This window comes from Mustelus asterias, chromosome 2, assembly GCF_964213995.1.
Source record: "Mustelus asterias chromosome 2, sMusAst1.hap1.1, whole genome shotgun sequence".
Classification (NCBI taxonomy): domain Eukaryota; kingdom Metazoa; phylum Chordata; class Chondrichthyes; order Carcharhiniformes; family Triakidae; genus Mustelus; species Mustelus asterias.
In genome coordinates, this window is record NC_135802.1 from 144,885,251 (window position 1) to 144,902,608 (window position 17,358).

The 17,358-nt window shown below is 45.4% G+C and overlaps 1 protein-coding gene across 1 annotated transcript in view; it reads right to left on the bottom strand.

The window, feature by feature from the left end:
* LOC144481149 (collagen alpha-6(VI) chain-like) overlaps positions 1–17,358 on the bottom strand; it is a 148,721-nt gene that overhangs the window by 61,325 nt on the left and 70,038 nt on the right. Inside the window, exons 14-19 of the mRNA XM_078200727.1 lie at positions 15,414–15,496; positions 13,076–13,223; positions 10,984–11,076; positions 7,026–7,079; positions 2,728–2,799; positions 2,616–2,642 (exon numbers count right to left, since the gene is read on the bottom strand). Coding sequence (XP_078056853.1) covers positions 2,616–2,642; positions 2,728–2,799; positions 7,026–7,079; positions 10,984–11,076; positions 13,076–13,223; positions 15,414–15,496 — 477 coding nt within the window. The remainder of the gene's footprint in view (positions 1–2,615; positions 2,643–2,727; positions 2,800–7,025; positions 7,080–10,983; positions 11,077–13,075; positions 13,224–15,413; positions 15,497–17,358) is intronic.

The window sequence follows — 17,358 nt, forward strand, 5'->3', positions numbered from 1 at the left end:
TTTGCTCTTCAAATTGTACCACATGATCCTTTGCATCCATTTAGTTCTACTGCCCTTGTCTTAGAGAAAGAAATCTCCCTTTTCAACCCTTTTACATACATCTGTCAAAGTTGCCGAGGGATCCTATGTCTAACAGCGCCTCTAACAGTGCAGCACATTCTCACTTCTACACTGTTCGGGGTGGGGGGTGCAATTCTCCCAGTCCGTTGCACTGCTCCAACAGCGCAGCTGGCCAGGAGACATAAGCGGAGGCCATTTAGCGGCTCCCCGCTGGGCGCCCCGGCCTCCATGTGTCTCCAGCCGCCGGAATTCCGGCATTGTTAGCTCAGCGCCATTAAAATGTGTAAATTCAATTTTATATCCCATTAGCAGGCCTGGGACTGAAGTCTCCAGGCCCACTAGCCTCTCCTCCCCTGCCAGATGTGTTTTACTCAGGCGGGGTTTACGACAACTCCCCACTAAGGGGAAGTTGGTGGCCCGAACCCGCTGGGGTGAAGGGGGGCCATGGAGGCCCACCAGGAGGTCGAGGTAAGGGAGGATGCCCCCTGGCTATTTCCAGCTTGGCAGTGCCAGCCTGGTCCCCTGGTACTGCCCAAGGGAATGCCCAGGAGGCACCTTGGCACTGCCCAGCAGTTATCAGGCAGTGCCAAGGGGGCAGGGCCTATTGGGAGCAGGGCCTAAGGGGGGGGGAATCGGTGGGGGTGGGGTGTCCTGCTGCCACTCTGCATTTGAGATTAGTCATGATGTGGAGATGCCGGCGTTGGACTGGGGTAAACACAGTAAGAAGTTTAACAACACCAGGTTAAGGTCCAACAGGTTTATTTGGTAGCAAAAGCCACACAAGCTTTCGGAGCTGCAAGCCCCTTCTTCAGGCCTGAAGAAGGGGCTTGCAGCTCCGAAAGCTTGTGTGGCTTTTGCTACCAAATAAACCTGTTGGACTTTAACCTGGTGTTGTTAAACTTCTTACTTTGAGGTTAGTGACAGAGGGAGCGAGGACAGCATTTGGGGCTGGCCAATGGGGTAGGTGGGGGTGGGTGGGGTTGGGTGGGGGGGGGGCGGCGTGGCACCAGCCTGCCAGGGGGGTCGGGACTGCGGGGTAGGGGGTGTTGGGACTCTATCGGTGGCAGGGGGTGTTGGGACTGTCGGGGGTGCTGACAGATCGGCACATGCGCAGTGGCCCACTCAGCGCTATGCTGCCGGCCTCTTGGGTGGGAATAAGCCCCGCCCACAGATTTTTATCATGATTCACGCTGAGGCATTCTGTGATGCACAGAGCGTGGGAGATTCATTTTGAAAATCCCGCTAAAAAAACCAGCGGGATTTACTCCAGTTTTTACGCAAATTCGGCACTTAGAATCCTTTTGAGAGAATCCAGGCCGGGTATCAGTCTGGATTATGTGTTCATGTGGGACTTGAACCCACAACTTGCTGATTCTGAGGCAACATTTACTGAGCCACTGATGATACCTTAACGAAGAATAAGTATGTACCCTCACTGGATATGGATGAGAGACAATTGACTGCCGAGAGGTATGTGTGAATATATGTTCCCTGTGGGGAGCTACACTCAAAGAAGCTCTGAGTTGGACTACATCTTGGAGTTCAGGAAAATTAGCTGTAGATACCACTCTCAATGGCTCTCCAACTCTAGAGTGCATTTACAGAGATTAGGTTAGGACAAAACTGCGCTTGTATATGATGTTCTATTGTGGGTGCTTGACTTTCCAACGTTCATTACCTAGGTTTATACTTGGAGCATACTTGAGTTACTTGAGTAAGGAGAATAATGGATGACTGGCGTCTATGGAACTGTACCTTGACACCATCAACAGGGGAGGGGGGCGGAGTACTGACAGCAAAGGTAAAACTCAAGTACGGGTCTCTCACTTTCCACCGAGCCCAGTGAAAATAATAGCATGCGGGAAAGTTTCAAATGGTTACATCCTCCTGTCAATCCTTCTGGTTTTGAAGGAAAAAATATAAATATATAAGTAGGATAGACTGGCACCTCACATCTCAGTTTTGGCCTATGTAGTACTGGTAAACACCCACTGTCCAAACCCACACAACCCAGCAGTGATGAATTGTCAGGTACAGCCTCCCTAGACCGAGCTTAAATATGAAGGTACCTGTTCTCCATCTGTCCCTGGGGCACCATCCTGAGCTGTTTGGCCCTGCCACGGAAATATTAACCCATCAGTAAACCAGTCTCAGAACAATCAATATATTTTTCAGTACACAGCAAAATCTGTATCATCCTGCATGCATGGGGAATGGATGGTGCTGGTCAATTTATCGATGAAACACAGCGTAATACTTCCAGCATGAACTTATATACAATTACGCAGGGAGTAAAAGAGAGCATTCTTTTTACTCCTAAATCTTCAAAAGTAGGTTAAAACAGAAATTAAAGTATAAAATAATGCAGCATACAGTACAGGTTCCGGGTAACTTCGTGATTGTTTCTGGTTGGTAATGGGATGATTCGTATTAGGAGAACATCAAAAATTTGAGTTAGTAGCGAATTCCAATAAGATAACAAAAAGTTTACTGTCATTGCAAAATCGTTATAGTTTTTGAAATGAAATATTAGAATTTTAGTCAAGCTTATTTACCTTCTCTCCTCGATATCCTCTTTCACCCTGAATGACAAAGATTATTGAGTTAAAAATGGAATTGTACATCATTAATTGATCTGCTGTTAAAGTTCACTCAATAAATACAAACCTTGAAGCCCCTGGAGCCTTGGCATCCTTTAGATCCTCGAACTCCAGGAAGACCTGGTGGACCCCTGTCACCCTAAGAAAAACGAAGAATAATTTGCTTGGTGATTAGTTGAAAGGGGCTCGTGAGGTGATATGAACATTAAAGTTGCTTCCAGAAGCATCCAGTGCTAACATGAATTTTCCCTTGTACTTTTCCTCAACTATTGTCATTTGCCCCCTTCTGTAAAGTAAAACTCAAAGAAGAATCTGAACACGATGAAATTATTAAAATAACAACCATTTGTTTGAACCGATCTGTTTTTTTGTATGCCAAACACTTCGCCAAGTTTACCATCTGGCTGATAAATGAGGTACTTCCAACATGCTGAAGTAATATCTCCTTATACTGTCATGAAAATATTAGGGAAATCCAGCAAATTGGAATAGGTTTTGTGGGTTATGTTCCGGGCATGTATTTTAAATAGTGGGAGTATGCAAGTGAGATAATAAAGGCCGGGACAGAGAGACTGTGTGAATGCAACTAGTATTTGATAGGTTAATGAGCCGAGCAACACTGCAAACAGATGATTACTTAAAGCAATGTAGTAACAATGGATACAGAACTTGAATATGTTGTTAGGGATTCAAAGGAAGAGGTAAAAGGTGTGAATGATAAGTATCATAGGAAAGGTGGATTAAGTGACTTTATGTGAGAAATGAAGGTAATTAAGTCTGGCAGAGGGTAATTCTAAAGTAATTAGGTCAGATAAGGGAGAGATCAAAGAGAAAACGTATTTAAGGAGATACTGAAACCTATGCAAGGGAGCTTTTTTTTTATCTCAGCCAAAGGCAGGAATAGCTGTTTACCTCCCAGCAAACAATGTGTGAAGAAAGCCTGATTTAAAAAGCAAGCTATTGGTTTACAGCAGTGTGTATGTACTATTTACAAGATGTAATGCAGGAACTTGCCAAGGTCCCTTAGGCAGCACCTTCCAAACCTTGACTGCCACCATCTATTAGGACAAGGGCAGCAGACACATGGGAATACCACTATCTGGAAGTTTCCCTCCAAGCCACTCATCATCCTGACTTGGAAATATATCACCATTCCTTCATTGTCGCTGGATCAGAATCCTGGAACTCCCTCCCTGGCAGCACGATGGGAGTACCTACAGGGACTGCTGAGGTTCAAGTGGACAGTTCACACCACCTTCTCAAGCGTAATCAGGGATGGGCAAGAAATGCTAGCCATAACTGAATCTTTTTAAAAGATGCATATTTCCAGGAGTTGACAAAGCTGTTGCTTTCATTGAATGTTTTATTTTGTTGATTCCATCTACTTTTCCCTAATGATATTGAGGAACGTCAGTTAGGTGGAGAGACGAGAGGAGCTGTCATTGTCCTTTGGTCAGTGAAGGTCATGGGCAATTTCCATAGAGATGTGGATTTTACTGATTTTGGATACATTGTGAGCATCATTACTGGGAAGGGACATTCCCTCTTGTGTGTCATGATCAAGGGTCGGGTCTCATGGACAGTGAGGTTGGGTGTACTCTACTGCAATTGGGCAGGTCATTTTCAACACCACTTGCTGGGCAATAGTTTGGTTCATCCCTTGTACAACTTCCAATGGATGAATATATATATACAATGATGCTCATTTAGCCTCTTGAGCCTATTCTACCAATCTGATAAGATCTTGGCTGATCTGCGTCTTAACCCATCTGTCTGACTCAATTTCATGACCCTTAATACTCTTTCCTAACAAAAACATGTTCGTTTTACTTTTGAAGGTTTCAATTTCAATGGGGGCGATTCTTCCAGTCTGCTGCAGCGGGCTTCCCGCTGGGCACCATGGCCTCCATGCACCTCCGGGGCTAGGATTTTTGGAGTCATCAGCTCCGCTGTGTTGTTGAAAATGACCTGCCCAGTTATAGTCGATAACACCGAACCTCACTGTCCATGAGACCCGACCCAACCTGGCGCGGAGCTGATTACAATATTTAACTGAGGATTTCCATTTCATTAGCAAACCCAGGACTGAAGTCTCAGGGGCCGCTAGCATCTTCCCACTACCAGGAGTGGTTCCCTCCAGCAGGGTTTACAACAGCCTCCCACTAACAGAGAACAGGTGACCCGACCCCACTGGAAGGAACAGGGCCCATTGAGGCCCCTCCCAGGAGGTCGGGGTTAAGGGGGAGGATGTTCCCTGGGCAGTGCCAGCTTGGCAGTGCCAGCCTAGCCCCATGGCACTGCCCAAGGGGCAAACTGGCACTGCCCAAAGGGCATTGTCTGTCAGAGCAGACTGCCAAGGGCAATGCCAAGGGGGTGGGGCCTATTGGGGGGCCACTCGGTGGGGGTGGGGGTCCGGCTGCCGCTTTGCCAGAAGACCATTGGGAGAGAGAGGGAAGGGGATGATCGGGGCTGGCCATCAGAAAGGGGGGGTTGGGTGGGGAGTCAGGATTGCCGGGTGGGTCGGGGCTGCGGAGATCGGAGCTGGCCGGGGGGTGGGGGGGGGGGGGGCCGGGGGAGACATCAAGGCTGGCCTGAAGACATCCGGGAGGCCAACAACTGGAGGGTGGGAGGTCAGAGGAGCAGCAATGCAGGTTTGTTGGGATGGCCAGCGATCAGGTTGGTTTTTTTAGCGTGATTTTCAGAATGAATCTCCAACGGTCTGAGCACTGTAAAGTGCCCAAATGTGATTCACTCTGAAAATCTGGGGATGGGGCCTATCCCACCCGAGAGGCCAGCAGCATAGTGCTGAGCGGGCAAACTCTGCTCTGACAGATCGGTACCTGCGCAGAATTTGCCCGCTCAGCACTCTGCTGCCGGCCTCCCGAGCGGGAATATGTCCCACCCCCAGATCTTCAGAGTGAATCACACTTGGGCACTCTGCAGTACTCAGAGTGTTGGAGATTCATTCTGAAAATCACGCTAAAAGACCAGCGGGAGTCACCCCAGTTTTCACATGAATTTGACACTTAGAATCTTTTGGGAGAATCCGGCCAATAGCTTTTGTAGGATTCCAGATTTCCACTATCCTTTTTGTGAATAAGTGCTGGCCCCTGAACAGCCGAGCTATAATTTTAAGGTTAAGTCATTTTTTTTCTGGATTTGCCAATCCCCAGATGAAATGTCCATTTGAATCCTTTAAAATCATCTTAAACATCTCAGCAAGTTCATCCCTTCATCTTTTACACTTAAGAACTTGAAAAACACCTCCAGTGTCAGATTCCCATCCTCCCACAATGGGCTAATTTAATGGAGATTGACAGAGCGAGCATGATATTAGGAGATGCCAGGAGGATTGGCTGGGTGCATCCACATCCAATTCCCAGCCTTGGGAAAACTGTGCCCCATTTAGTTGGGGGCAGAAAAGGTTGTGGATTTGAAACCAGGGAGAGATCAGCCATGACCTGATTGAATGGCGGAGCAGGCTCAAAGGGTTGAATTTGCCTACTTCTGCTCCTAGTTCCCATGTTCCTATGTTTGACCTGGGCATCCCACCCACTGGCAGTGGCATCCCAATTAAGTTCATTAATGAGCCACTTGCAATACTTATCCCTTAGTCCAACAGAACTTAGTGGCGGTGCAGGAATTAGCGTGATTCACACGGGTCTCCCGTGGCTCCTGAAGTCCACTCAGCAAGGCATGTTGGGTTTGCCTTGTAAGGTGGGTCCTTTGTTGAAAGGCATTCAATGCCCAGTTGAGGAGCACATTATCAGGAAGGTGGAGGGGCTGAAAGCCATGCTCTTGGCTTTGCATCCATTACCACTTCCCTCTTCACCAGTGACCCCTCCCTGCGAAACCATCCTTCCACACAGCCCTGTCTCCAACATCAATCCTCGGGCAGGCCTCGGAGCAGGATTGGCAGCAACCACTGCTCCCCCTGATTGGTCTTAGGTCTTGGGGATTGGCATTTCTGCTCTCTGGAGACCTAAGTGGAGTGGGAGGCCTGAATGCGCTTAAATTGCATCGGGTGTCCTGCACTGTGGCAACTTGGGACTGCTACCGGTTCTCCAACTGATGGGGGCCCCATATCACTGGAAATAAACTCTGCCCAATGTGTCTCTTTTCTGCATGGGACTTGCCAGCTTGTACCAAACAGTAGGCAACCTCAAGTCTTTTAGGGATAAGGCTTTACACTCATTTTGCCCAGATTCCAATATTTTGTTTATTCAATCAACAATGCTAAAGTAAACAATCCTTAAGTTCCTGAGTATTGCTGAGATAGGAGACATGCCATCAAAGCTTAACTCTTCCTAGTTTCTGTACAAGACATTACTCTTTTCAACAAACATTTTCAGCTTGTTAACTTACCATAACTCCATCTTCTCCTGCATAGCCTAATGTTCCCTGTGATCCTGGTACTCCCTTAAATAACATCAACAGTGTAAATAGTTAGCAAACAAGCACAGATTAGGTGAGGAAGGTTTCATTATTTTGTTGCATTAATTTTTCAATTGGGTATGTGAACTCATTGTAATGATCAAAAACCTCAGAGACCCGAAAGGACACAGGTTCAATGGTCTGAATAATGTTGATGTGGAGATGCCGGCGTTGGACTGGGGTGGGCACAGAGTGGTGGAACAGACACCCTGGCTACTTTCTTCTGCTTTGCTAACCTGGGGTCAATTGCAGGGAGCTCACCTGATAAAGGAGCAGTGCTCTGAAAGCTTGTGATTTCAAATAAGCCTGTTGGACTTTAACCTGGTGTTGTGAGACTTCTTACTCTGAATAGTGTTACCCTTACCTAGCTGACAGAAGACACCCTGCAATTGGCCCCAGGTTAGCAAAGCAAAGTAGCCAGGGTGTCTGTTCCACCACTCTATCCAGCAAATTCTTCCATATCACATTATCTCAGACACTCTGGAGCCACATTTCTATTCTGTCAGTGATACACCCGATGCAATTCCATCAGGAGTGTGATGGACAGACCGAAAAGTCAGCAAGGACCCAGATCTTTGCCTTGGTAGGTTGTTTCCATGACAACCCTCTTGAGATGGACCCGGCGTTTGCCCCACTGACTTCAGAGGGGCGAGGGCCAGCAGGTGGCAATTTATTCATTCGTAGCCACAGCTACAACAGGAGGCCTGTACACAAAGCACAATGAAGTGTACTAGCCGCCCCCACCCAGTTTTGGCCTGGAATAAACTACTCAATTCTCACAACTCCCCAAAGAAAAGCTGCAATAGAGGCGAAAGATCGGCCCATTCACAAAGTGGGCCCTTCAGAAACTGTCAATAGAAAGGAAAACAAAAATAGCCAATTCGGGGACATTTAATTTCTAACCTCCCATAATCCCCCAGATGTGTTAGTGTCCACCAGTAACATTCAGATTATCAGAATGATTGCTAATATTTTGGCGGGGGTGAAGGAGTAAGGAGCAGTGACTCCTGGTGAATGACTATAGGTCAGGGGAAGAAGGTCTGTTGAGTTATAATCTTCACTGCAGGTCAACATGGAGAAAGGTCTGTTGAGTGGGGACTGAGGGCCTTGTCACACTCACTGGTCCTTACCTCTTTTTGGGTCTGCAACGTAAGGGAAAGAGTGGGAGAAAGTTGGAGACAGTTTGTTTTGAAATTCATAGGCTGAATTTCACAGCTCTACTTGCCTCCCCACCCCACCCCCCCCCCCCAACCTCCCGATCCATTGCAAGAGTCAGGTGGCAGCTGACAGATCTAAAAAAAAGCCCACCTGGCAGTGATACCATGCTGCCGGTGGGCTACATAGGCTGAGGATGGGACTCCCATACCTCAGTGGGAGGAAGTCCTGTCCTCAAAGAGCTGTCAAACAATCTGATTCACCGGCACGTCTAGCATCCCCAGCAGTGCCAGAAGTATGTAGTGGCCGCTGCTGGTACTGCAAGCAACCCCACAAATAATTTTGATGGACTGTGGAGCCAGGAAAGCCCCAGGCTTCAGGGCAGCGAGGGATCGGGCAGCCTAGGGACGGGGTGAGGGTGGATTTTGGAGGCCGGATGGGGAATAAAAAAATGGGAGGTACCATCTTGTGTAGTGGTGCCTCCGATGCAGAAAGGGCAGGCCCCCCACACCCATCCACCCCTCCCCCAACACCCCACCACCCCCCAATGCTATTCCCTTTCCAAAATACCTTTTCAAAAACGAGCTCCCCATGCACACCCGCCAGCCCGTGCAACATTTGATAGCATGCACAATATAAAATACAGGTCAGTTGGCTTGGTAACAAGCTCAATTGCTCGTTAATTATTTTTAAATGGCGAGTGGTCTGCCGATTTGAGCCCCCAGCCACCCACTGTATCATGGGGAACAGGTCAGGAGTGGGTGGGCTTGCTACCCCCTCATATTTTACAGGCCCAACCCCCCCCTCCCCTCCCCCCAAACATGCCGGGCAGCAGGGTCATTAAATCCAGTGCCATATCTCTCTTTCTCATCAATTTTCTCACCCGTGCCCCCATGAAGCTGTTGACTCTGACGATTGCTTGCGAGTGTGCAGTTCCATAAGCATCAGCCATCTTCTGAGACCTCCTCAAGGACGCTGTTAGTCAGTCGGAGCTGAGGCACCATTTTACCACAAGGAGGGTGAGAACCAACCTCAACCATGACTTCATTCACATCGGCACTGCAAGACACCCATTTAGAACCTCTGGTATTGGACCAGCCAAAGTTAATGGTGTCAGAGAGGTGGCCCCTTCAATTAGCTCCTTCCCCATTCAGAAGCTGTAAATAGGCTACAATGATCCAGAACAGAGCTGGAATTCCATCTCCCACCACCACACCTCATCACCTGCCCCCACTGCCCCCAATAAAGTAGCATCCCTTCATCCCTATTTGCACGTGGTCCAAAATGTCTTATTTGAATACTCAGGCAATGATCCAGGTCTGAATTTCAAGTGCTTCCCACTTCCTACCATTCAACCGTCTGGTTTTTCTCACTATTCATCCACCTGGTGCCTGGTAAACAAAAGAGAGAGAGGAAGACTCAGGCTGAGTGGTTAGCACTGCTGCCTCACAGCACCAGAGACCCGGGTTTGATTCCCGGCTTGGGTCACTGTCTGTGTGGAGTTTGCACATTCTCCCATGTGTGTGTGGGTTTCCTCCGGGTGCTCCGGTTTCCTCTCACAGTCCAAAGATGTGCGGGTTAGGTTGATTGGCCATGCGAAATTGACCATAGTTTCAGGAGGATTAGTAGGGTAAATATGTGGAGTTACGGGGATAGGATGGGAGTGTTGTGGGTGCAGACTCCATGGGCCGAATGGCCTCCTTCTGTATTGTAGGGATTCTATGATTTTCTGTGTACTCATCTGCAGCTCTCTCCCATGCAAGTGGTCCTTGGCTGGATTGAATAGAGGTTGCGGCCATTGCGAGACAATTGGGAAACACCGTCAGTAGGCTGAAAGCTGGAATGTCCAGGTCCTGGCCAATTGTATTCCCCCCTGCCCCCACCACTCCATTATATTCCCAGAAATTACCACAGGATTCCATTAAAACATTTGCCCCACAGTTGGAGAGGGAGTTCTTTAGATTCCCAGTTGAGTTACAGTAGGAGACCATTGCGGCATTCCCACAGCTTAATTTGTTTAGATTGTTTTTAACATAAATACTTAAAATTGTAGAAAATCACTGCAGAGACTTTCATTTCCTCCTCAATACTCAAAGTATTAAAATAATATAAAATGTTGCAGCTATTTTGAATGGAAAGCTTTTTTTGAATTTGTTCTTGGGATGTGGCCGGGTGAGGCAGTGGCTAATGACAACCATGCAATAATTGTCGTTAAAAAAAGAAAAAATCCAGTTTGTTTTTAGGGAAGGAAATCTGCCATCCTTACATGGTCTGGCCTACATGTGATTCCAGATCCACAGGTTGATTTTTAAATGCCCTCTGAAATGGCCTAGCAAGCCACTCAGTTCAAGGGCAATCAGGGGGGGCAACAAATGCTGTCCCAGCCGACAAAACCCACATCCCATGAATGAATCAAAAAGAAAATTGTCCACCTCTTGTCGTCCTTGCACAACTGAATGACTTCACTTCATAGGACAACCTATGAAGAGTCGCCTATAGTCCAGACTTCTATCGGCAGGTCTCCTCCCCAAATGATGAACCAACTGTGTTTTTGCAACAATCTGACAGATTCATCATCACTTTCACTGACTTATATATTTCTTTTAAACTGAATTTATTCGTGGGATTTGAACTGGTATTTTCTAGTTTACTAATCTAGTAACAGAATCACTACTCAACCTGCATCATTTCAATAAGCCTCATTTCTATCTGCAACAATCATATTTTGCCTTACTTTATCTCCTTGATTTCCTGGAGGTCCACGTTTACCCGGTTGTCCGAGACACTTGCAAATTAAACAACAACATTCTCGTTCTGCGACTGTGTCCTGCAACAAGATGTAATTTTAAGAATGTTAATCCATGGTACAGCAGCAACTTTAATGATTAACGTATAATACTCTGTCTTATTTTTGTGTCCACACTGGGGGGACAGTTAGCCTCACGCAGCACTACAATGAGGGAGTCTGAATCGAACTCTTGTCCTCTCTTCAAAATGGACATTGAATATTGTGTCCAGCTCTGGTCTCCAGGAGAGAAGGGGAGATGCTGCTGCAAAAATGTCTAATTTCATGATTCATACGTTTTAGGAATATGGCTTGTTTGGGAATTGAAGATTTAAACGTAAACTATTGGAAGCACCTGGTTTGGGAGACTGGTCCAACAGACTTAATGTGATTAAAGTTCCAAGGATGGCCTGCGTTCATTTATTAAGGTCAGAGTTCAAAGTGGGAGAACATTAAACCATGGATGACCCCTTTCTGAGTTTCTTGATGGAGACTGGATGTCTATCGTTGGCTTCGTAAGATTATTTATCATGTGGTTTCCCAGGAAAAAGGGCAAGATTTATGAATGGAGGATAAAGGATCTACCTGGGACATCCCAAGTGTGACACTATGCTATGGGAATAGATAGCAGGGAGTTTTGTTTTTGTTGAGTTTTATCTGTGTGCTTTCTTATAGAAGCAGTCAGTCAGGGCCTATGAGCACCTTTGAAACAAGCAGAGTGAGATATCTGCCAGATGCTACGGAGGCCATCAGAAATCAAGATGTTTTCTGATTTTGGAGTCAATGAGCAAGAAAGCAGTGAGGCCCATGCTGGAATTGAGGTATCCAATTGTGATGTACATAAGGAGAGTTGGAGAGTTACCTAGCTGAATGTTAGTGGAAGGAATTACATACTTGGGGAATGGCAAGAACTCTCAAGAGAGCAAATTCCTCAGAGCTGTGGCGCACCTTGGGAAATTAACAAACTTCCCGGGGAAGGATGAGGAACCCTCAAGATCCTGTAAAGTGTAGGAAAGCTCTTGCGTGGAAATAAAAGTGGAATAGGCAGTGTGCTGTTGGTATTTTCAGTCTTAAAGAATTAGTGTTGATGAAATATAATGTTAAGTTAGTAATACTTGCTTTATTTAATTCTTGTATAGTATAAGCTGTTGCTTAAAGCATGAAACCATGTGGCGATTCTTTCAGTTAATAACTGTAAACATAATTCTCTTTTTAGAAGGTACTGGCCTCCACCACGATCATAAAAATGTTCAAGAAATGGGAGGCAGTGCATAGAAAAGCCTTGATACTCATTCCCAGTGTCAGGAGTCTGAATAATGAGGGAAGAATAAAGAGATGTGAGCTGGTCAGCCTTGAGAGGAGGGTGGAGAGAAGGTGAAATTTGACTTGGGAAGGGAAACAAAACAAGCGTTTTTGTGTTTTCTGCTGTTACATGTGCCATCCAATCTTCAGTTTCCTTGATTTCAATAGAACCAAATTTCAGAGGTGGGGCATATATCATATATCCTAGCTCAAGTTGAATTGCTGCCCTGAGTATTCTGTGAGGACATTTGATACAAATCCAAAATGGTATTTGAAACTGTCTGAATAGATCAAAGGGATATCAGCTCACACTGGTAAAAGGCAACGTTCCAACAACAACTTGGATTTATATAGCACACTGAACACCTTAAAATGTTCCAAGGCACTTTGCATGTACCTCACCAGGTTACAAAAAGTGACACTGGACCAGATAAAGAGACATGAGCACAGGTGACCATGTCCTTGGTCAGAAGGTAATTTTTAAAACAGGGTCTTAAAGGAGGAAAGAGAATGGAGAGATTGAGAGTTCTAGGGAGAGGATCACAGAGCTTAGATCCATGACCGCAGACTCGGCCTCTCAGCAAAAAGACCTAGGTAACCAATACTTTCAGTCAGTTAATTCCCCAATCGTCCTTCAAAAGTCTAAAGTACGTCGATTTAGAACAAAACAAAATGACTAAATCAATGACATTTCCTAAAACATCATACTCATGTTCGGCTGACTTTCAGAGTCACTTACAATCTCTCTGAGAATGGCACCTCCAATATCATGCATTTCAATGGCCAGTGGCTGTCTGTAGCCAAATCCTCTGCCAAACTCCAGTTCATGAAGCTTCTCAATGTTGGCAGTGTTTTCCAGAGCAACCATGATTAGTGCATTGATACCTGTTTGGAAAATTAAACATTGACTGCTTGCTGTTAAACAGATGTCATTAACCAGTGTGTTCCCCCCTCGGCAGCTTATCCGTTGTGTGGTCCATAAGACCATAAGACATAGGAGCAAAATTAGGCCACTCGGCCCATTGAGTCTGCTCCGCCATTCAATCATGGCTGATATTTTTCTCATCCCTATTCTCCTGCCTTTTCCCCAAAATCCCTGATCCCCTTATTAATCAAGAACCTATCTATCTCTGTCTTAAAGACACTCAATTACCTGGCCTCCACAGCCCTCTGCGGCAAAGAGTTCCATAGATTCACCACTCTCTGGCTGAAGAAATTCCTCCTCATCGCTGTTTTAAATGATCGTCCCTTTAGCTTGAGATTGTGCCCTCTGGTTCTAGTTTTTCCTACTAGTAGAAACATCCTCTCCATGTCCACTCTATCCAGGCCTCGCGGTATCCTGTAAGTTTCAATAAGATCCCCCCTCATCCTTCTAAACTCCAACGAGTACAGACCCAGAGTCCTCAACCATTCCTCATATGTCAAGCTCTTCATTCCAGGGATCATTCTTGTGAACCTCCTCTGGACTCTTTCCAAGGCCAGCACATCCTTCCTTAGATATGGAGCCCAAAACTGCTCACAATACTCCAAATGGGGTCTGACCAGAGCCTTATACAACCTCAGAAGTACATTCCTGCTCGTGTATTCTAGCCCTCTCGACATGAATGCTAACATTGCATTTGCCTTCCTAACTGCCGACTGAACCTGCACATTAACCTTAGGAGAATCTTGAACAATGACTCCCAAGTCCCTTTGTGTTTCTGATTTCCTAAGCATTTTCCCATTTAGAAAACAACTAAACTATTCATGATACATTCATTTTCATTTGGGGTCCCAGCAGTTGATGAACATGTGATATGAACCATATAGCATGCACTTTCATAACTTTAATGGAGCAAAAATGAGTTTGTCCTCAATTGCAGAACTCACATCACAATGATAATTATACCATTTGAACGCACTGTCGACAAAACTGCATTAAAAGACTGATTGGCTGAGCTTTGTCTATCCCTTGGCAAATGTATTCTCCTGGCAGATTTTTCTTCGGTTCCCTCATTCTTAATTATGATTTCGACAACAGAATTTTAACTGAGTTCCACCTCTTTCCATCTTTCTCCTTCCCTCGCTCCACATGTGCCTTCCCAATAGCTTACACCATAACCCACACATCCTTTTAACATGACCAATCAACCTAACCTACACATCTTTGGGCTGTGGGAGGAAACCGGAGCACCTGGAGGAAACCCACGCAAACATGGGGAGAATGTGCAAACTCCACACAGACAGTGTGACTGGCATGCAGTCACTGAATTATACTTGGGGTGAGAATAGAAAGAAACAAGCATTAGTTCTCTTCCACTCTGTAACTTCTTTTAAAAATAACTTTTCATGTGGAATGTGGACAAGACTAAAGGAACCATGAACACAAACATTCCAGAATATGAATGCTTCAAGAAGCTAATGGCGGCATGGTGGCACAATGGTTAGCACTGCTGCCACACAGCAGCAGGAACCCAGGTTCAATTCCGGCCTCGGATGACTGTGCGGAGTTAGCACATTCTCCCCGTGTCTGTGTGGGTTTCCTCCAGGTGCTCCAGTTTCCTCCCACAGTCCAAACATGTAGGTTGATTGGCCATGCTAAATTGCCCCTTAGTGTCAGGGGGATTAGGACTGTAAATATGTGAGGTTATGGGGATGGGACCTGGGTGGGATTGTTATCGGTGCAGACTCGAAGGGCCAAATGGCCTCCTTCTGCACTGTAGATTCTATGATTTTATAAGCTCATCATTAAAACGTCAAGCTTTTCACCATCATGGAGCGAACAGCACAGCATAAGACAGACATGAAAGACTTAAGATCTCAGCGTATCCCGCAAACCGCTCTGTTAAATTCTTGTCATGATGACGGACATAAGTGTTTCTCATAACTTTGTTTCTATTATTGCGGTGGAATCTCTTTGTTCTAAATGTCCTAAGGTTTTTTGTAAAACTGAGGGAGGATGTCCGATATCATACCTAAACCAAAGACAAATTAATCCCCAAATGTTTATCCTTAAATGCTACTGCTCAGTGCCAACTTTCATTGCTATCAGTATTCCCCATGTCTTCAAAACATGACTACAGATAAACCCCAGTTAGTTACCACTAAGCCGAAGTCTTTTCGATGCGTCTTTGAGTCTGTCCATGCTGTCCTCTGCTCCATTCGTAAACATCACTATCATCTGGAAAGAGAGAGTTAAAAGAACCATTAGAAGGGACAGATTGGAAAGTTCCATTGCTTTCAATGGAGATAGTTCTGTGATAGCAGAGTGCTGCAGAATTCATTCTTTTTAGGTGCATTTACATTGTGGTAGAATCTTCTTACACCACAAGCAATAGCAGACCGAGGAAAACTTATTTCCAGCCTCATGCAATAAATGAAACATTTTGCAGTTACATAAAGAATAGAAGACTCAACAATTGGCAGATTTCCAAATGGTCCAGATACCGGGCATATGTGTCAATATAACGGAAGGATTAAAAACAGGCAGAAGAAGGGTGAAAACGCCTTTAGCAGATTTGGCTATTACATCAGATGGCAAAATTAGAACACAAATAATGGACAAACAAATACCAGGAATAGTCAAGGAAGAGTTAATAGGCACTTCAGTTGTGATTTGAAGCATCATTATGCGGTGAACTGCCTGAAGTGAAAAGGCAAGAGTCCTCAAAATGATGAGAAGGATAAGGAAGAGGATGAAGATAATGATGGATCCAAACAAATTATCTTGGTCACAGATGTTCAATCCTGCAATGCGCATGTTAGTCATGGACTCTTTGAACTGTGCAGTACTAGATGTTACTTCTGCTTCAAAAATATTTTGAACACAATGTTCGAAATGTCATCTTGATTCATTAAGTTGTAAGAATTGGCACAAGGATAAGGAGTATAAAAGGACTACTTGCTTGAGGTTTGGTGATATCAGCACATTGAGGTCACAAGAGTGTTGGAATTCCATGTAACATGGCTGGATTAAACGATTTTATGAGTACTCGTGTAGTCACTAGTGAGATACCTATGCTATTCAGCAAACTATCAATGAAAAAGGAACAAATATCTCTCGACACGGAACTTGTTAAGGCAAATATTTTTGGAAAGTAATTTGATCTGCTGTTTACCTAGACAGGATATTATTGTATTCTTGCAACAAAGACTGATATTTCTCAGAGTGTTAGACAAGTATGAATTCTATCAGATGATAAGAATCAGAAAGAAAAGAAAAATAAACTGTCTTAAAATTGCACAGATGATTTTCTCTCCTCCTTGTCATAGAAACATAGGAAGCATGGAAAATAGGACCAGGAGGAGGCCATTTGGCCCATTGAGCCTGCTCCGCCATTCATTATGATCATGGCTGGTCATTCAACTTAATAGCCTAATCCTGCTTTTTCCCCCATAACCTTTGATCCCATTTGCCCTAAGTGCTATATCTAGCCACCTCTTGAACACATTCAATGTTTTGGCATCAACTACTCCCTGTGGTAATGAATTTCACAGGCTCACCACTCTTTGGGTGAAGAAATGTCTCCTCACCTCCGTCCTAAATGGTCTACCTTGAATCCCCCGGTTCTGGACTCCCCCACCATCGGGAATATCCTCCCTGCATCTACCCTGTCTAGTCCTGTTAAAATTTTATAAGTCTCTATGAGATCTCCCCTCATTCGTCTGAACTCTAGCAAAAACAATCCTAACCTAGTCAATCTCTCCTCGTACATCAGTCCTGTCATCCCCGGAATCAGCCTGGTAAACTTTCGCTGCACTCCCTCGAGAGCAAGAACATCCTTCCTCAGAAAAGGAGACCAAAACTGCACACAATACTCTCGGTGTGGCCTTACCAAGGCCGTGTATAGTTGCAACAACACACCCCTGCTCCTGTACTCGAAACCTCTCACAATGAAGGCCATCATACCATTTGCCTTCTTTACCGCCTGCTGCACCTGCATGCTTACCTTCAGTGACTGGTGCACAAGGACACCCAGGTCCCACTGCACACTCCCCTCTCCCAATTTACAACCATTCAGGTAGTAATCTGCCTTCTTGTTT